Here is a 20,647-nt window from a genome sequence, read left to right as displayed (position 1 = left end):
CTTAATTCGGGTTACCTTCATAACTGGCTATGAAGTTTGTCTATCTCCTGTTTAAGGGGTGGGGGCTGCTGAGCTAAACTTCTTTATTACCGCGCATGCGCACAAAACTGTTCCGTAAGCTGTCAAATCAGAGCGTTTTCTACTGAACAGAGACCAGACATAGCATGGTGAGCGGTGACTAACTAATTAAAAATGTCCCGAGTTTAAGGAAAGCGACTCCTGTTACGAATTTCTGGAGTTTTAAAACAACGGAAAATGACTTCAACGAGCTGTTTTCGGAGAGCAGAGGGGCGTGAGTACAATTGTGGACACTATTGTCGTTCCCAGACGACGTACTAACGACTGCTTAAAGCTGCGGATCTTTAAAAGTTCACACCGATCTTCAAGAAAACTCTTATTTGCAGTTTTTAATAAAAGCAATAATAATTCTGGTTACCAGCAGCCACTCACTATGATAGTTACTTTATCAAGTGGTGTAGACTAGAAGCGGAGGTAAAGAGGCTTGGCAGGAGCTGGACAGGTAGCTACTCCTGTTGCGATGGGCAACCGCGGGATGGAGGATCTAATTCCGCTGGTCAACCGCCTTCGAGATGCCCTGAGCAGCGTGGGGGAAAGCTGCAGCCTCCACCTGCCCCAGATTGCTGTGGTGGGCGGCCAGAGCGCAGGCAAGAGCTCCGTGCTGGAAAACTTTGTTGGCAGGTAAGCCAAAGATACTCATCTCTATACAACAGAGACCACTGATACCAAGAGAGCATTTTTATTTGTAACAGATCTTTTACAAATTAGTCATAACCATTATGAACAAGTTTCATATTCATGACTTTCCCCTAAGTGACTCACTCTTTACTAACATACGGTGAAGTTACAATGTTATAACTGATGATGATTATTTGAGTCATACCAAATCTATGAACCATCATGAACCAAATGCTATACTCACCATTAATTAATCAAATTGTCACAACTTAATTAGGCTGATCATAACCCAGTGAGCTTAATGTGGAGTAATGACTACGTTTGTGTGAGACTACTGGGGACACATTACTCGGGTTTGGCATGGCAAAAAAAGTACTGTATACACTTTATATACAGTACTTTAAATCTCTTTATATATATTACAGTATATACTTGTTATACACACAGTATTATGCAGAAAATACTGTGATCTTGACCCACAGCTCATTTTTTTGTTTCTAAGTAGCCAGACTTTCTTGTAATTTTTTAAAAATGTTCTTTTGTTGAAAATTGTCTTTTTCCCACCAATTTTCTGTCAATTTCTTGTACCTGACTATTTTCAAAGGTATTGTTTGTCTTCTTTTTTTTAACTTAATACATCTAAAAATCACTGAAGAATCAAAAAGGCAACTAAGTAATGAACCAGTGTTGTGTTTACACGTAACAGACAACTTAGCAAAGAATCCACTTTAAATTGTATCTTTGGGTATTTTGCTCCTAACAGCCTGTTGCAAAAACACACAGTTTCGTAAAATTTCTTTAGTTGAATCTCCAACAACAAAGAAGATTGTCAGGCATAAGTAGTATTTTTGCACCAACAAGATGATAGGCCCCTTCAGCTGATCCATCTACTGTTGACTGAAGCTTCATCAGAATGATCTTAGTGGAAAAGTGGCTGTTAATAAGCCATTCCCAATGAAGGGAAACAGGTGGAAAATACTGAGAACTGGATTGAAAATCAGTGGTAACAAGTCTTTGAAGCGATAAATTCAAATTTTGATTCAAATTATCATCAACAACATCGTCAACAGCCTGCATCGTTGTCAGAAAATATGTATTTTTTTTTATTTAAATAACTTGTTAATTGTATTAAAATACAATTGGTGAGGTTTTTTTTGCTGTCAAAACTGTTCAAGGTTGGGCCTGTGAAATGCATGATTTCCCTAAAGTGAAAGAAAAACTTAATACAGCTGCCTGTGTTCATACTTTCTACATCATGGCATCCATCCAACTCTAGTCTTAAATGCTATGTTGCTAGTCTGGAGTGGTGGATGCCGGGCATGTCAGGGTCTGTATGTAAGTAGTCAGTATAGCAGCTTATCTCATAGAGAGGTGTCACTGAATAGGTGACAGTTAATATGACTTCTGAAACACAATCAAAGCAGAATTCTTGCTATCTTGTAAGTCATTACGTTCACCAAAGTGGAGCTAAACAAGCTTTGTTTTGTTTCATCTTTTTCTGCCCTTTAACAGATTTGAATGTCCTAAAAATATCCTCGCTTGCTTATGAATAACAGTGTTGTTTGGGTAAAGTTTAAATGCAACTGAGAGCATTTGGTGTGTGATGAGGAGACCAAGTACTTCTATCCTGTCCGGAAGGAAAACTGATGATTAAGTCAATAGTCTTCAAGCTTCCTGAGACAGTAAAGCTCTGTTAGCCGTAGGAGGCCTATGCATTGTTCTGATCTGTAGGCTGTCTATGCAATAATCTGTGGCATTCCATCAGCAGGCTGTTCACGTCCTGATATTTTGTAACATACCTGTTGGACATGAGTATGTTATCAGACTTCTTTTGTGAATGACTGCAACAGCTGTTTAAACTAAGACAGGATGTAATAAAACAAACTTCCTGAATCTGATTTTAATAGGAAAAGGAGTGTTATTTATACCCGGTCCATTTGGTTTCTCTAGAATTAACCCTTTATTTAGCTTTATGATCAAGTCTAATCCATGCTGTTTTAATGCAACAATTGACAGCAACAGTCACCTCAGACTGCTTTATTTTGTAAGGTGTTATACCCTATAATATTGGAGAGAAAACCCCAATGATGAGACAATCCTTTGTGAGCAAGCACCTGGAGACAGTGGGAAGGAAGAGCTCCTTTTTAACAGGAAGAGACCTCGTTTAAGGAGGAGCAGTTAACTGTTGTGACTTGTTGGGGGTTGAGAGAAAAAAAGAGAGAAAAGGCAAGCATAGCAGGACCACAAAACAAAAAGGACAAAGCACAAACTATGGGAGAGGGTCGAAAAATTTATGACATGTGATAGTTATATTAAAAAACACACTGGGAGTGAACAAAAGGGAAGTGGAGAAGAAATACTGTGTTCCTCATGGAAAGTCCCATGGCAGCCTGAGTTAATAGCAACATAAGTAAGGGATGGTTCAGGGTCAGCTGATTCAGTGGAAACTGTTAGCTGTATCAAAAAGGGAGGCTTTAAGTCTATCTACTGAACCCAAATTGGGAGCTGGTTCCACAGAAGAACAGCCTAGTAGTAAAGGCTCAGCCTCCCATTCTACTTTTGGAAACTCTAGGAACCACAAGTAATCCTGCAGTCTGACAGAGAAGTGCTTGGTTTGGATAATATGGGATAATAGGATTTTAAATTCAACTGGATTTAAAAGAGTGTTAGTGAAAAGGAGATGATATGGGAGAAATTCTCTTTCTAGTCCATGTTAGTACTCTTATTGCAGAATTTTAGATCAGCTCAAGGCTTTGGGGGGAGTGACAATACAGAATTACAATAGTGCAGCCTAGAAGTAACAATACAGATGAAAGAAGGCAGTCCTATATATCAGTTTATTGTGTCTCTTAAAGGACATATAGTGGTGAAAAATCACAGGTCTCTTCACAGTATTACTAGAGGCCAGGTTAATACCATCCAGGTTACATATCTGATTATTCCTCAATTCTTCATCTGGTTCAGCGGATTAAATGCTAATAATTTTCTTGGTCTTGGTAACAAGAACGTTGCTGATGTTTTAGGACAGGGCTGTCAAACACAGGCTCAAACCTGGCCCAGCGGATGGCTTACAAAGACCAGGGACGTTAAAATTGTAGTGTCTTGTATATCTTCACTTTACTACATAGGTGTACACATGTACTGAAAATTTGATTTCTAGATCTTGACAATTTGTACTGTAACGTAAATTAAAGTTATGCAGTTGCTTTACTGGTCCGGCCCAGGTGAGCACCAACAAAACACATGGGGTCCATGAACTGAAGTGAGTGTGACACCCCTTTTTTAAGCAGTATGGCAACTGAACTAAACCTAATACTGGGTGCTATTGTGTCTAATGCTATAAAGGTACTCCCTAAATACTTTCAGTTTAATGGTCATATCTGTGGAAAAGTATGTAAAATTATTAATATGGTATGGTAAACTTAATGTTTTATATTTGGTTTTGTGGTGGCGGGGAAGATGAATCAGCACCAGTAATAATACGCACATCTATGTGTATATTCTTTTATCTTTCCTCTAACAGAGACTTCCTTCCGCGGGGTTCAGGAATTGTTACTCGGAGACCTTTAATTCTCCAGCTGCTAAGTGATAACACAGGTAAGAGAGCTCATAGGGATGTCATGCCGTAGCATTTCTTTAAAACTGGCACCAGATGGCAGTATGGCATCTTATGATGACTGTGCCTCATAGAGTCCTGCTTTTTATTGCCCTTTTCTATAAAAAAGAGGATTGGCATGATGGATAGCATTTTTATTTTTTCTCAGAAACAGTCAAAGTATTTTAAGAGAGCTGCTAGAAGAAAACAGTTGCAAGAAAAATTGGTTATATTGAAAGTTAGTGCTATGTTATTGTGTTAGCCAGTTGACTAATTTTAAGAACAGCTATAGATTTAGTGGATTAGGCAGAGTTTTTCCAAAGATACTGTAATGCTAAGATGATATTATGAGCCTCTTATTGTTTAGATGCTGCATGTATTCAAATGCTCTGTGTCTCCCCCAGAGTATGGTGAATTTCTACATTGTCAGGGAAAGAAGTTTACAGATTTTGACGAGATCCGCAAGGAAATCGAGACAGAAACACACAGACTTACGGGATCTAATAAAGCCATCTCTCCTGTTCCCATCCACCTACGGATCCACTCACCACATGGTACTGTGCAGGTCCTTGTGTTTTACTTGCCCCGCTTAACTTACTTTTAGTCTAGTTCTTAAACAAACCTTATGTCCATGTGTGTTTATTGGTATGTGTACAGTGCTGAACCTGACTCTTGTAGACCTACCTGGCATCACCAAAGTGCCTGTAGGCGATCAGCCAACAGACATAGAGTACCAGGTACGAGACATGATCATGCAGTACATCTGTAAGGAAAACTGTCTCATCCTGGCTGTCACACCTGCCAACACTGACCTGGCCAACTCTGATGCACTTAAACTGGCCAAAGATGTTGACCCTCAAGGTAAGCCCTGTGACTGTGAATGTCCTGCTGTTTTTAAATAGTGACATTATTAAAATATAAAACCAGTTCCAAAGAAGTTGGGATGTTGCGTAAGAGCTTATGAAAAGTAAAGATGGGTAGAATTTTGGAATTGTTTCTTTACATAAGGCCTTACAAAGACCTTCCATACTTAAGTAACACAATACTAAACTGCATACTGCATGTATCAAAACAGCATGGCTTTGTAGCCCAGAGTTTTCACCCGCTGAAAACATTTGGCACATTGAAGAATACAACAAAGAAGACCAGGGACTGTTGACCTAGAATCCTTTTTCAGACAAGAATGGGACAACATTTTCTGCCAAAAGTCCAGCAGCTGCTCTCTTCAGTCCCTAGATGTTTATAGACTGTTGTTAAATGAATAGGGGATACTACACAATGGTTAACAAGGTGCTGTCCCAACTCTTTTGAGTTGATGTGTTGCTGCCATCAAATTTAAAATAACTTTCATTTTTCTTAAAATCATACATTTTCTCAATTTAACCATTTGAAAAAAATTTTCATGCACTGTTGTTAATAAAAGATGGATGGATGTTATTCTCCTTATTCACATTGTATAGAAATATGCATGTTTTTTTCTCTTCTCTTTAGGGCTGCGCACAATAGGTGTAATCACCAAGCTGGACCTGATGGATGAAGGAACAAATGCCAGACAAATACTAGAGAACAAGTTGCTTCCTTTACGCAGAGGTGTGTTGCTTGTGTGTGTGTTCTTGCTCAGTGTGCTATCAAATCGCAATAGAGACTCTCTGGAGAGGATTGACATAATCATTGTGTATTTATTACCAGCCACACACTCACTCACAGCCAAGCACAAAGATAACTTTAGCTCTTTACGTGACATCACTGTACTCCCATTCAGTGTGTGCGTGTGTGTGCATGTATTCTATGTATGCAGCAAGAGATAAAGAGTAAGAAATGGATTATTGATGGTGTTGGTTTGTGTATCAGCCAGAAGTGTAGAGTCTGACAAGTGGGAACTGATAGGCACCAGCCCAGCTGTTAGCTTAGAAAAGTTTGTAATTTGTGTCTGTGAGAGAGCGGAAGAGACAGAGGCCTGGAATTGGGCAATGCAGGCAGTGTACAGACTGGCTAAAGCACCACCAGGTGCTGGCTGCTTCATGCTTTTCCTACAGCACTAATGCATTAGCCATGGAAGCCCTCTGAAATAATTCCGCCGGTAGCAGCATTGAGCTGAAGTATTAGATGTGAAGCCTAGTGCTATTACATCTATTACTGTACCAAATAGGCAATTTGGCCTGCCCCTCACAATCCGCCCTGCTGTTGCAGAAACACACACATTTCCTGCTTGTATGCTACAGTTATAATGGAACAAATGGTGGTCTGGGAAGAGTTCCCAGGCACCCTCCAGAAAATGCGAGTTGAATCCATCTTACATCAGAGGCCTGTAATTCCTCCTTCCTGTTAGTGCACATTGTCATCCTTATCCTTACATATCTTTTTATAATTTCCCTTTCAACTCCTTCTCCCCAGGTTACATAGGGGTGGTGAACCGTAGTCAGAAGGACATTGATGGGAAAAAGGACATTAAGGAAGCTCTGAGGGCAGAGAAGGAGTTCTTCCTGTCCCACCCAGCCTACAAACACATGTCCGAAAAAATGGGAACACCTTATTTACAAAGAATACTCAACCAGGTTCAATATGTGAACTTTTAAACTGAGAAATATTACATTATGTGCTTGTGTTATTACTAACAATATTTGTTTTCAGCAACTGACAAACCACATTCGGGACACACTGCCAGCCTTCCGTAGTCATCTGCAGAGCCAGCTTCTGGCATTGAAGAAAGAAGCTGAAGATTACATGCAGTTTAATCCAAATGACCCCGCACGAAGGACCAAGACATTGCTACAGTGAGTCAGTCATATATACACAGAATATACATATTCTGTGTATATATATTTCTGTGTTTTTCATAGCCTGCATGTTTGTCTTTTAGATTAGTTCAGCGCTTTGCTGTTGACTTTGAGAAGCTGATTGAGGGCTCAGGTGACAAAGTAGACACCGTCAACCTGTCCGGAGGAGCAAAGATCAATCGAATCTTCCATGAACGTTTCCCCTATGAACTAATCAAGGTGTGTGTGTGTGTGTGTGTGTCAGAATGAGAATCAGAAACAAAATACTTTATTAATTCCTAAGGAAATTATGTGGTTACAGTTGATCCAACACAATAAGAACAGTTACAGACTGGACAAAATTAAATAATACAATGTATTACAAAGTTACAAATATAAGAAATAGGTCCAATATATACAAATAGCTTCTAGAATAATACAGAGATTTTATATATATGATTGGCATCATTTCATGTGTGTGTATGGGTGCCTTGTTTATTTTTTTGGATTATGATGTTTATGGTTTTGGTGATTGGTTTATGTTCTTCGGGCACCTGCATTTCCTTTAATAAGTGTAATGATAAACCAAGTTGCTCCTTAGCCAAGTGCTGTTTTTTATGAAGTACTGTGCATCTTTGCATGTCTTAAGATCGGGTCTGATGAAGGGAAGCTGCGGACGGAAATCAACTATGCCATCAGAAACACCCATGGTGTCAGGTTCAGTACAGTAGCAGAGTGTCAAGTGATTTTATTGTTTTGGTCTTTTTTTGTTTTTCTACTGTAACATCTTATATTTTTTCCCTACAGGACAGGTTTGTTCACTCCTGACACGGCCTTTGAAGCCATAGTAAAGAAACAGATATCGAGGTTAAAAGGGCCATGTGTTAAATTTATTGACATGGTCAGTCAGGAACTAACCACCACTCTGTACCAGTGTATCGACAAGGTATAAATACTCTTGTTTCATGTATTTGTGTGTTGCTTTCTACACTTCATGGTGTAGTAACTGTGTCATATCTCATTTGTGGTCTGTTTTTACTCTGTAGCTCAGTTCCTTTCCCAAGCTGCGAGATGAGACAGAAAGAATTGTTACCACTGAAATTCGAGAACTAGAGACTAAATGCAGAGACCAGGTAATCCATATTTGTATAAGGAATGAATTGTTTTGGATTACTCAGTTGCATTCTTATGTTGTGTATTGTTTTATTTCATGAGTTAACATATGTTCGCACTGTCCAGGTCATGTTGCTTATTGACATACAGGTAGCCTACATAAATACCAAACATGAAGACTTTGTTGGCTTCAATAAGTGAGTCTCCACATCACCTTTAAGATTTCTAGCTAATAATAAGCATCGTTAATTATACACTATATTAAATAAGACTTGCTTTTCATTCCTCTTAGTTCCCCCCAGATGCACAATCACACCAATACCAAGATTGTTGCACGGATTGGAGGAAAACAGGTGAGAGTCTAAATGGCTTGGCTTAATAAAATGAACCAGGGAGATAAATTCAGGATCATGCAGCCCTAAAATGCAAATGAAGGCATTCTGAGACAGTTTGTCAGTTGAACCAGTCCATTGATCCTTAGCTTTACTTTTGTCTGAGTTAAAGCTCCTGACAACTTAATTATTATTAATTATTATCAGTACAAGGAATGTGCAAAAATACAAACAAAATTCAAACTTTAAACACATTTAATTTATGTGCTGTGGCACATAGCATATCTGTGTGCCACAGCAAAAATAAGACATTTTAGTCTCTGTCTATTAGATTTATATGCAGACATATTTATGTGACACATTTTGATTTAGCAGTGATAATTAAATACACATTTCTACTATAACTGGAACATTGATATGTGGTGTTGTTAATATTTGCTAAATAGCAGTAAATTTCAACCACAGCTTCAAAGGTAAATAAAAAAATTGTTATTTTCAAAGTCCCGAGTGATGCTTTGCTAATAGTTAACTGTTAAATGTAATCATTGTTGGCGCCATCCCCCCAAAATTGTCATATAATGAAAAAATTAACTCCATCTTTCTGTTGCTGCTTCATCTCCTGTTTTTCTCTAGGGTGTGGCGCCTCATTCAAGTCTAATAGTAGGAGACCCGTTTCTTTAAATCTTCTCACTCACTGCTGCCTCTGCTGGCAATATGTGTGCACAGCGGTGAAGCTTAAGGGTTGTGGGTTGGCATGCTACTGATTGCAGCAAACACAGCAAAATGGCTCCTTGTAGCTTTAATAATCACATCTTTCATCATCTGCAACTTTCTCAGAAAGTGTTTTTTCTTTTTCTTGTTCAGTCTGTGCTAACCTTATAATTTCTCTTTCACAGTTCCCCCACTGTAAAAATATACATTTGCAGGAAGTATATGTTATCTTGGTATAATATGTCTCATTTCCTATAACTTGACACATCTTTCCTTTACAGTGCCTTTGTCTGTCACCTTTGACCGCTCTTCCTGTTTTCTCCCAAATTTGAACAGCCAGGCTCTGATTTCTGTGCTTGCTCGACCGTCTTTACCCTTTTAGGTTCTCTTAAACACCTGTGCAAGCTGTTTTTCAGTTAAATATTTTGTTGATTGCATCACTGTGTATCTCACAAATGTCTAACCCGCACAAATGTTATTTTTTTTCCTCCAGTGTCAGCTGTTTGACTTTTACTCTTGTTTTCGTCAGCACAGTCTGCTCTCATTGTATGACCTGCTTTTCATGCTTTCATGTGAATTGTGCCTTGCTGTGAACAATTGTCTGCTGTGTTGCCTTCTGAGCTTCTTACCCTTGACTGATGCAGGTCATACGCAAGGGTTGGCTGACCATCAATAATATTGGCATCATGAAAGGTGGAGCCAAGGAATACTGGTTCATACTTTCTGCAGAGAACCTCTCATGGTTCAAGGATGACAAGGTAAGGCCTTCACATTCATTTAATGACAAACTGAATTGAATATCTATTATCAAGATGAATTACACTTCAAATATTTTATTTATATAGTCCAAAACACAGAAATGCACTTAAGCCATCATCAGTTTATTCAAATAAATCTAAGCTTGAAATATGTGTTAATTGCTCATTTTAGAGAGGCAAAGTAAAATTGTTCATCTGTTCAGATCACATTCTTAAAAAAAAAAGAAAAAAAAGAAGTAGGTGGCAGAGATCTTAGTGGCCCTCTGCTCTGATGTCAGTGGGGCTGCCATCTGTCTGCCTGTCTGTGCCTGCTGTACAGGAGCAGAAGGTCTGCACAGCAAGTGTAGACAGGCAGACACACCACAACAGTCTCATCCTGTCACAGCTGATGTCATGGGAAGAGGGAAGGGCAGAGTAGAGGAAAAGAGATCAGAGAAGGGGAAACACATTGGAGCATTTCTCTATGGATAGAAACAAGCACCTGTAAACATTCACATCTGGATGAAAACTCTACGGCTGGAGAGTTAACATTTGTGACTGTGAACGCGATAAAGAAACTTTGACATTGTTTGACAGACTGAGAATTGAGTGTTTTTTAGCAACAGTATGTTGATTGTTTTACAAATAAGTTATTGTTCTTGGTAACCACACTAAAATAGTTTGAAGGTTTAAACTAAACAAACAGTGACATCATTCTAGTCACAACTAAAAGCACATCTTTAACCCCCTTCTCTCTGTCCAGCTAACCCTTGCTGTTCTCTCCTACCACCTGGACCTGTAATTGAACCCCACCATTTCCTCCATTCATTCCTCTGACACCCCCCTTCCCATTCGTGCTGCTCTCCCTTCAGTCTTCCCCCTTGCTCCCCCCTTTTCTTCCTCTTCTGGGAGTTTAGGCATTTGGAGCGGCTCACTCTGACACAGCTGGAGCTGCCCCAAGCCAAACTGAGACTCACGCACATACACACATGCACACACAAACGCACTCAGTGGACAGGGTTGTATATACAGTATACAGTACACATGCAGACTCTGATGTAAACAAAGTGACATGCAAATAGTGGAGAAAAATATACACTCACTCAGACAGACACATGGTCACTTTTCAGATAAACACTGGATTGCTTGAACACTGTGTTCCAAACATAGCCCCAGGCATCCATATTATACACACAGTGTTTTAGGTTTCCTCTTGCTGTCATTCCCTTACTAAGCATTTGCAAATCAACTCAGTCATACAAAGACTTTTTTGCACACAGGCAAGAAGTAATACAACTGCAGGCAAGTAATCATCTGTCGACCACATCAGAGCAGCAAGCTGGTTCTCTGCTGATGATCAAAATGAGACATGTATGCTTCACTACATGGATTAAAGCTACTATAAGAATTAAAATTAAAAAAAAAAAATCTTTATACATTTTTGCTATGGTTGTTTAATCTTTGCACCTCATCACCATGTTTATCACTTGTTTATGTGCATTCTAAGTCACCCATGGTATCACGGGAGATGAGATCTACTGATTTTTTTTATGTGCACATAGACATACACACAGACGCATAAGCCAAACTCCTGCTTCTTCTCCCTCACAGCTCACAGTTCCCGCTCTCATAACCCCCCGCCCACACTACCTCCACACATTACTTTTTTCTTTGACTGCTGACCCCCCCCTCCCCCCCCAACACACACACACACTTATTTTATTTTTTTTCTCTTGCCTCTGTTGCCTTTTACTCCTCCTTTCTCTCTCTCTCCCTCTCTCTGTCTGTCTCACCCTCTTTCTCTTTCTCCCCCTTTCTGTGGTTGGCAGTCTCCCTGGGACTGTGCACATTCCTGGCTGGAAAATCTGAAGCTTTGTCCAAACACCAGCTTCCAAGATCTGCCCAGAGAAATCCCACATGGCTGTTTCTACACTGCAGACCTCCCCTTTTGACTCCCCCTCTCTCCTCTCAACTACTCCACAGTCTTACTCCCAAAAACCCCTCTTCCCCCCTCTTCACCCCCCAAAACTCCCCTGCCACCCTCCCTTCATCATCTCTGTGTTGATTGCTTCCATGCACACAGTTTTAACCTGTTTGAATTACATCTTCATTCTATTATATATGTACCCTGCACTGACCTCATGCTGAAAGTGCAGCTTAACCGTTCAGAGTTTAATCTTCACAGCACATTGAACAGACGAACATTCCTTCACCCCTCAACTGCCAGAACTCCACCAGGGAGCTGAAGAAAAACAGACGGCTCATGCCTATACATTTAATCTACATGCACTCCTCTGTGTGTATGCATGTGAGGCCTATCTCAGGTCCATTAGCCTCTAGGAAGGGGGGACATAGCTTCAGACACAGCAGCTCTGATGTATGATCCTTCACGACCACCCTGACACCACTGCGATTACGACACACACACATAAATACACAAATGTGTATACAAAGCAATGCCACAATGTCCTTTAACCACAAGAGCAATCATATCATTAGCTGATTTGTAGCCTTCTTAGTTTGCAGCCCTAAAAGACAGGAAAAACAGTCAAGTTATACTTCACATGTGTTATTCTCACTAGTCAACAAAGACAGTTAATTCAAGCTGACAAATACCACAAAATGGATGAGAGATTGTGCAACTTAGTATAGAGCTGGTCACAGTGATTAAAGAAATGAAAGCTTGTGATAGTATATGCATATTTAAAGGCACTTGCACATCTGCAAGCGAGAAACATCACAAAATAATAGACCTTATATTTGCCAGCATAGACTATGTGCAGTTTTCATCTTCTCTTGTGTATTTGTAGATGGCATTAGTATAAGCTGCTGATGCACTTCCTTGCACAGTCTAACCAATGTGCAGACTACTGTACACCAGTAAGATCCTGAACAGGTAGTCTGAACACTGGGATGACGGAGCAGGACCCTTTCTCGTTTGTGTTCGGCCTTGCCTTTTCCATCTCTGGCTGTTTTTCTTGCAGTCCTGCATGAGGCATTGGAGAGTTGACAAAAGGTTTCCTCTGTTTTTCTCCTATTTCTTATCCGGTTCCAATGCTGGGTCGTAGGGCAAGACACACACATCAGACATCCACTCCTATGGGCATCTCTCCTTCAGACATGTTAGTGTACCTTGATTCGGTTGTCCGCAGTGCTGTGTCCCGATGTAGTATCCACTCTTGACGTGGCACATTCACCCATTCAGCCAGGGATCTGCCTGTTCACTCAGGGAAGGCATAAGGAAATAAGGGGAGTGAGAGAAGGAGAGAGAGTTAGGGAGGAACTTAGCAGCCATATATGGGTTGATGGGACCCATGGGGGAATCAACTTTGGAGTGGTCTGGAGTTTCTCCCCATTTCTTCTTCACAATCGCTCCTGCTTTCTATGTTCCTCAACATTTCCTTGTCTACTTTTGCGAAATTCACCTCCCTCTGTCCACGTCTATCCCTCCGTTTCCTCTCTTTCTCATCTCTACTTTCTATTTCTACCCCACTGGAGCACCCTATACTCACTCCGGTCTCCTCCCTCTCCGTCTAAAGCGATCCCAGATGTTGCTGTATGAGCGCCAATCGCGTTCTGTCATTTTTTTTCAACCTCTGTTACAGGAAGTGGGCCCCTTTGTAAAAAAAAAAAAAAAAAAAAAAAAAGGAAAGAGGAGCAAAGGAAGAGAGTCGTAGGGTTCAGGGAAGCACTGGGAGAAAGACTGATGACCAAAATGTACTTCCAGAATAGTCGCCTCTCATTTAATTCGTGCACATGATCAATCGCATTAGCACATATTCGAATCTACACATTGTTAAAAAATGCTCTTCTGGCGTTAGGTATTCTGACTCTGGTGGTCACTTTTTTCTTTGAACTCTCCATCCATCCATGGCCGTACCTATAACCAGGCTTTATGGAAGGCCCTTTCTCAAAGGCTAGACAGAAAGAGCAGGCTGGAGAATAGAGAGACGAGGGGGAAGGGCTTGACTTTAGGAGAAATGTTGTGTTAGAGCTTGAGTCTGAGTAATGACTTTCACATGTGGCCCGGCCTCTCTACCTCTTTTTTTTCATACTACTTCTCTCATTCCCTCCCTCCCTGCTTCACTTTTCTGCATCCTGCCTCCATACTGTCTGGTTCTCCTCACACTAGCCGCTCCACTCCTCCAACTGTTCTCCGTCATTCATAAGTCCCCATGGTGATGACAGACTATAGACTTATGGCAACTCTCCCCCTCCCCCACTGATTCTCCTGAACTAGTTTGTGAGTTGTTAATGTGAGTCAGTCTGACAGTCAGACGCATCATCTTATATGAACTCGGATGCACTCCTAGCACAATGTTCCACATCTCCATTTCGCCTTGCCTTCTGACACTTTTCCCATTACAGTTCATGTCTCTTGGCTCCACTTTCTTCTCTAGGTGCACGCTAAGAAATATTTACTACCAGACACATGCAAACTGGCCTTAGTCTCTGGTGGTTTTTGCTATCAACGCTGTTATTACCTCTATGGTGTCGTATATTACTCTGCATACCAATGTCAAAATTTTATCTTTTCATATTCTGTCTTTTTTCAGGAGAAGGAAAAGAAATACATGCTTCCACTGGACAACTTAAAGCTCAGAGACGTGGAAAAGGGCTTCATGTCCAGCAAATATGTTTTTGCTATCTTCAACACAGAGTTAAGGTTTGTGTGTGGTTGGAGGCGTGTGCTTTTTCATATGTGCCTGTTTGGTGAGTGAATGCGTGAGTCAGAAAAGGGAGTTCTGTTCTTGTCACCTGCTCGATGAAACTTTGGTGATATTTTACGAGGGTGGACATGTCGAAGGAGGAAAGGGAGGAGATGTCAGAGTGGTGTTTTGCCCTTCCGCCGACCTCTTCCATTCAACTTTGCCACCGGAACCGAAAGGGATATCCAGCGGGTACTGGAGCGGATGCCGTTTTTTTTTGCTCTCTAAGTATATGCCAGGCTTTTGAGGGCAGAGCTGGGTTTTGGGTTTGCTAAGTTTATGGGTGTGAAACAGATTGAGAAGGACAGAGAGACAAAGGGAAAACATAAGAGGCAAGAGAGAGAGAGTGTTTAGGAGCTGGAGCTGACCCAAAGCCTGGCTGATTGTACCAGAGCATGTGGGCTTTGTTTATAATGCTTTGCTATGCTACATTCGGACACACAAACTGAATTCATAAGTGCGTGTGTGTGTTTCCACATGTGTGTATCTGCCTTTGCAAAGAGCATGCGTATAGACCACAGCATACCGACGGCAGGCTCATTAAGCAGCTAATCAAAGCCAGAGCGCTTGGATCAGAGATGAGGCTGCTCTTGTTTGGAAAGAATTGCTCGACTCACCACAAAAAGGAGGGAGAGGGAAGAACTGGAAGGGTTGGGGGGAGAAAGAAAGCAGCAGAGAGAGAGAGAGAGAGAGAGAGTATCAGAGCCAATGGCCAGGAATGTGTCAAAGTCTGTCCTGTGGCGCCCCCCCCCCCATCCAACCCCTCTACCCCCCTTTCCTGCGCCCTCACTCTGTTTCTCTTTCTGTATTTGTGTGTGTGGCTTTGTCCCTGTCTGACAGTAATTAAAACCTCAGGAAACTCTTCAAATCTAAAGCAGTCATAGCGCTGCAGAAATTCCTTCAGATTAGTGAAAAAGCTCCCAGTGAGCTGAGGAGAGAGCATAAAAAAAAGCCGTTTAAAACAAATGTTGGTGTAAGTGATAAATCAACATAGAGAACAATTTTCTTATGCGCTCACTGGTGTAAACGAATGTTCAGTGTCCTGATCTTAGTGTAATAGCACTCCAGTATTGTCATGGTTGGCCTGGCTCCCCGTCTGTTAGCCACCACACCCTGATTTATTAGCCTCACCCATACTAGCCCAGTTATAAGCACACAAACTAAAACCCTATTTCTTCATCGCTCTGTATACCTCTCTGTCACCACAGTGTAGTTTCTCAGTTTCTGCTGTCTGTTGTTCTCACACACAGTCTTCACATTTTTGAGGTTAATTGCTACGTGTTCTGAATGTGAGGAGGGAACAACAAAAGGGGGAAAAAAACAATCGAGTGATTAAAGAAAAATGTTTAACAGATGGGCCACGGCCTGCTCCAGATTCTTTACTTGTTTCTGACTTTGTTACTAAGCGTTGAGATGTCAGATGATGTGAAGAGGGACGTGAGAGGACAAACAGAGAGCAAGCTGAGTTTGGGTATGAATCACGGTGAAAAAATACGTGATGATGATGATAAGGAGATAAGCTGCCGTGAATAAGGTCGTGTGAAGCATTGCGTTTGGGAAGCAATAAATGATGTATGTGTTATATGTGTGTATATCGGTGCCGTGTATGTGTCTTTGTGTGTTTTAATCTAGTTGAAAGTGTCTGCGTCTGTCTTTATGCCCTTTAGATCTGCAAGTGTCCAACATGTTACACGGGGAGGGTTGCCTACTTGAAAGTGTAACATAGACCTGACACACATCAGTTTACATAGAGCCTGATAGCTTCTGTTACCTGTGTATCACTTGATTTATACTTATATTTTTATTATTATTATACAGGATGCAGTAATGGGACACAGGTCAGCCAGTGCTCCACTTAAACAAAGTAAATTTAAAAAGATTCCATTGGCTGATTTTACAAACAGCATGAACGAGAAATATTTGCAGGACACACTGCACATTGCTTTACAAAGCAGACTGAATAATACGGTACCCAGACTGACAAACAATAAAACTGTTAAACGTTTGTTATGGAAACACAAGAAATTATTTTTTCTGTACAAACAGCTACTTATGTTTGTTTCACACAAAGACTGTATATAAAGATATATATACAGTCTGTGGGTTAGCGCATGAAGGCATCCTTGTGCCAGTAACATTTCACTTGTGTACAGATTGGGTCAGAGGCTTAGTAAATAATATTTATATATTAAGAATTTCGAACACAAACAGTGAAATCATCCAAGTGGCCTTGATGTTCTCTTTTAAACACTCTACACCCTAGCTGATAAGTTCGCAACTATAACTAAATGTTTGGCTTAATCACCTACACAGAGTTCACAAGAAAAGGTTAAAGTTCCTGTTATGGATAATAGGTCTTGTATACGTTCATCAGAGTTCACATGAAACACATCGGAAAATGTGTTTGGTACGAACTGTATATTTTCTTAACCGTAAGGTAAGCACTGGGCCAGTCTCCCCTACAACGTATATAAGGTTTTGTGTATATTACTCCGTATTGCAGAAAGCTCCCTTGAGTTAAAAGTGTTATTGCTGTATATTTTTTGGACATTTCTGACAGGATTGTAATGAATTGCAGGAATGTGTATAAGGACTACAAATGCCTGGAGTTGGCCTGTAACTCTCAGGAGGAGCTGGACAGCTGGAAGGCTTCTCTGCTACGGGCCGGAGTCTACCCTGAGAAAGTTGCTGTTAGTACTTTGACCCCTAATTCAACGTAATTAAACCCAGTCCTGACCTTAGCTTTGTGGAACTGCACCTGTCTGCACCTTACCTTTGAGTTATATGCACTCATTGGCTTTGCTAACCTTAAACCCTGTCTGTAACCCCTTACCCCTCTCTCTCCATGTTCCCCTTTCTCTCCCCCTGCCAAAGAGAAAAAGCAAGTCCCCCACCCCTTCCATCCCGCTCTGTCGTTGGCTCTTTAGTACAGCATTCTTGGTCCATGATGTCACTACAATATGTGTGTGTGTGTGTGTGTTCTGGTCTGTTTCTAATCAGCAGTTCCTCGTCCCTCACACACTCCCCCTTTTTTTTCTTCTGCCCATTCCTCCTTGACTCCTTCTTTTTTGTTCCTTATGTTCGACTCTCCTTGTTCTTATCCTATCAAATTTTTTTCTTCTTGTCACTAACATGGAATAGATGTGGCCACTAAATATAAAAGAAAGCTTTGTCTCTTTACACATCTGTATTTGTATTAAATTACCAGCTGTGGTATATCAGCAGTCCCTGTAGCATGGCACACTACACTGTAGATTACTGCTTAAATGGGTTGTCTGTTTAGTGTTAAGATGTATGTATATGTCCCAACTTGTGTGTTTTTTACTAAGGTGGATGAGCAGGGGAATGGACCTCCTGAAAACCTCTCAGACCCCCAGCTGGAACGTCAAGTGGAGACCATTAGTAACCTGGTTGATTCCTACATGGGCATCATCTATAAGACGGTCAGGGACTTAATGCCAAAGACCATGATGCACCTCATGATTAACAGTGTAAGCTCTCCAGACCACACTTTTAACTGTTATTTTTACTTTTTTGGTGCAGCAAATCCTTTTCACTTTTTTTTCTACATTTTTTGTTTTTTTCCATTCACAATTTGAAATTCTACTTGATCCATATCCTGACCAACAGAAAAAAATTAACTTTCAGGGGGGAAAAAAACATTTTTTGCCACCGCTTAAGAATGTAGATTTGTTTTTCTGAATTAGAATAAAATATCACTTCACAAAGTTACATTTTAACTTCTCATAGTAGTTTATAATCCCTCTCTGTAGGTTAAGGAGTTCATTAGCTCTGAGCTCCTGGCCCAACTCTACGCTCTGGGAGAATGCTCAGCTCTGATGGATGAGTCACCAGAGCAGCAACAGCACCGAGTTGAAGTGCTCCAAAAGCATGCTGCCCTGAAGGAGGCGCTCGCTGCCATTGGAGAAATCTCCACCTCTACCTGCACTACCCCTTTGCCTCCACCTGTGGATTCTTCCTGGATAAAACCATCCAGGTGCAAATGTACACATATACATAGATGGATTCATTGAAACAAATCTGTACAACCTATCACTTAAGCTTCTCTCGTCTTCTGCTTCTCTTGCCAAGCCTCCCTAAAACTGCAGCCAGTGGTAAGCCTGGGATCCGTAGCCATGCTCCACCTGTTCCTCGGGTGCCCAGCGCTGGACCCAAAAGCTCCCCTAATGGCTCTCGGCAGCACACTAGTCAACAAAATCGTACCACAGCCTTGGTGCCAAGGTGACTGTGAAACCAGAGAGATTAGCCCATGAAACCTGACCTGTTGTATAAATGATGACCTCTAGGCTTCGCCAAGCCTGGCATTTATGCATACACATGCGCACACATGCAAAATCAAATGTTCCTGTACAAAGGCACAGGGTTAGAAAAAGTTGTTATTTGAGCTGGGTGGGGGTCTGCTGGAAAATGTGTTTCTCATATTCTCCTTCCCATCAGCCTCAGTAGACAAGACTTCTCCGCATGCTTTCTACTGGAGCCAGATACAACAGGCTGAGCGCCCTGTCAACTTTTCATCTTTCTCTCTGTCCTTCATTCCCCCTTTCCCCCTTTTTCTTCTAGCATGCATTTGTTTTATTGCCTTCCTCAGTTTCCCTCATGCAATAACCATTATTTTTCCTTTTGCCCGTACCTCTTTTTCTTCTACTTTTTCTTTACTTCTCCTCTTTCACTGGTTCCTCCCCTGCTTTTGGCCCGTCTCTCCTTTTTCTCTCTGCCTCATTTCCTCTGTGCTCTCCAATGGTTCTTTAGGTTCTTTCCCTCATACACTCTCTTTCCTTGCCTGAGTCTTTCCATCCAGCCTAATGCTTGTCTGGCTCCCCTATAGATATAGAGTCATTGGGACACGATCTTACTGTAATCAGTCTTGTACTTGTACTCTACTTGTATGCTCTATGCAGCTTTATGAGTCTTGCCTTTATATGCATTTTCTCATCATTATAAAGTCTATTTAGCCGATCATGCGTGGAGCTACGGGCAAATAAAAACACAGTAAAGAAATATAGAAATATGTAAATTATAACTTGGAATTAGGAACAACTGAAAGCCCCAGCTGGCACTGCTACACTTGGATCAACTCCTTGCTAATAAGGCATCTCCTAATTCATGAACATCTTTATCCAGGGTTCAGAATTATCTTATTCCTTTATTTATTTAGGAAGGCTGAATGTATAAAGCTTATAAAGTCCTGACTGCTTAGCCCCAGACTGTACCTCTCTGCAGATTAACTAGAAATTTAAATGTGGATGATTAAGAAAGCTACAGTGAGAGACAGCACCGTCCCATCAGAGATACCATGTCCTCAAAATCATGCATAAGGCTTTCAAATTTTGAAAGATGTTATAAGATCTAATGTAGAGAAACTTTTATAGAAACTTTGCTAATATAATAATAAACCATATAGTAATGTCTTTGATCTAATATTGTCTCCAGGAGGCTTCCCCCAGCAATCCCAAGTGTGAAATAAGCCCCCTCCGCTCTGAACTCCATTACCCATCTGCCCCCATGGTCCTTTCAGCTGCAGCTGGCTGCTACACGGAGACACTCCTGACCTGCATGATGTATAATACAGCTGAAGCACGATGATGGGCTTTTCTCTGTCTCCTCTGGGAGCTGCTGTCTGCAAAACTCACTCCATCCTGAGCCTGTTTTGTACATAATATCAACGGCCACAAACGATGGAATGTGCACAACTGTCTGCTGGCTTCTCTTAAGTGCCTGAACCTTTTGTAGATAAAAATATCAATCTGAATTATTATACTGAAAAGAATATACATGCACTGTTTCTATTTTCCGTGAATAAACAGGTATTTTATTTTTGAATGCATGTGCAAATGTCATTATTTGGAAGCTGGCTATCGCTGACTTGATCAGCATTAGTGTAAGCAGAACCCTATGCTGATTTTTTTTTTTTTTTTGGGGGGGGGGGGCGCAGTGGCCTACAAGGTGTGAAAATCAGCTAACTCAAAACCTTAGAAAT

The 20,647-nt window shown here is 41.0% G+C and overlaps 1 protein-coding gene across 3 annotated transcripts; it reads left to right on the top strand.

Annotated features, from left to right (window-relative positions):
* The first annotated feature begins 82 nt into the window (after positions 1 to 82).
* dnm3a (dynamin 3a) lies at positions 83 to 20,490 on the top strand. 3 transcript variants are annotated; one of them, XM_084921467.1, is made up of 21 exons: positions 84 to 699; positions 4,220 to 4,293; positions 4,696 to 4,845; positions 4,949 to 5,152; positions 5,783 to 5,881; positions 6,686 to 6,846; positions 6,923 to 7,065; positions 7,152 to 7,287; positions 7,697 to 7,764; positions 7,855 to 7,993; positions 8,094 to 8,180; positions 8,287 to 8,357; positions 8,453 to 8,513; positions 9,126 to 9,152; positions 9,848 to 9,961; positions 14,497 to 14,606; positions 17,228 to 17,339; positions 17,979 to 18,140; positions 18,423 to 18,646; positions 18,742 to 18,891; positions 20,101 to 20,490. In XM_084921467.1, the coding sequence occupies exons 1-21, from the start codon at positions 539 to 541 to the stop codon at positions 20,132 to 20,134; spliced, it is 2,487 nt and encodes an 828-aa protein (XP_084777593.1). In that variant the 5' UTR covers positions 84 to 538; the 3' UTR covers positions 20,135 to 20,490. The 3 variants fall into 3 exon arrangements, with proteins under 3 accessions (XP_084777595.1, XP_084777593.1, XP_084777594.1); XM_084921468.1 differs by lacking the exon at positions 9,126 to 9,152; XM_084921469.1 differs by lacking the exons at positions 18,742 to 18,891; positions 20,101 to 20,490 and having other exon boundaries at positions 83 to 699; positions 17,228 to 17,365; positions 18,423 to 18,534.
* The last annotated feature ends 157 nt before the right edge of the window (positions 20,491 to 20,647 follow it).

Source organism: Perissodus microlepis, chromosome 23, assembly GCF_051167445.1.
Source record: "Perissodus microlepis isolate ML-2025 ecotype Zambia chromosome 23, ASM5116744v1, whole genome shotgun sequence".
Taxonomy (NCBI): domain Eukaryota; kingdom Metazoa; phylum Chordata; class Actinopteri; order Cichliformes; family Cichlidae; genus Perissodus; species Perissodus microlepis.
Note: the sequence above shows the minus strand (reverse complement) of the source record. Positions and strands in the feature narration are given on the sequence as shown.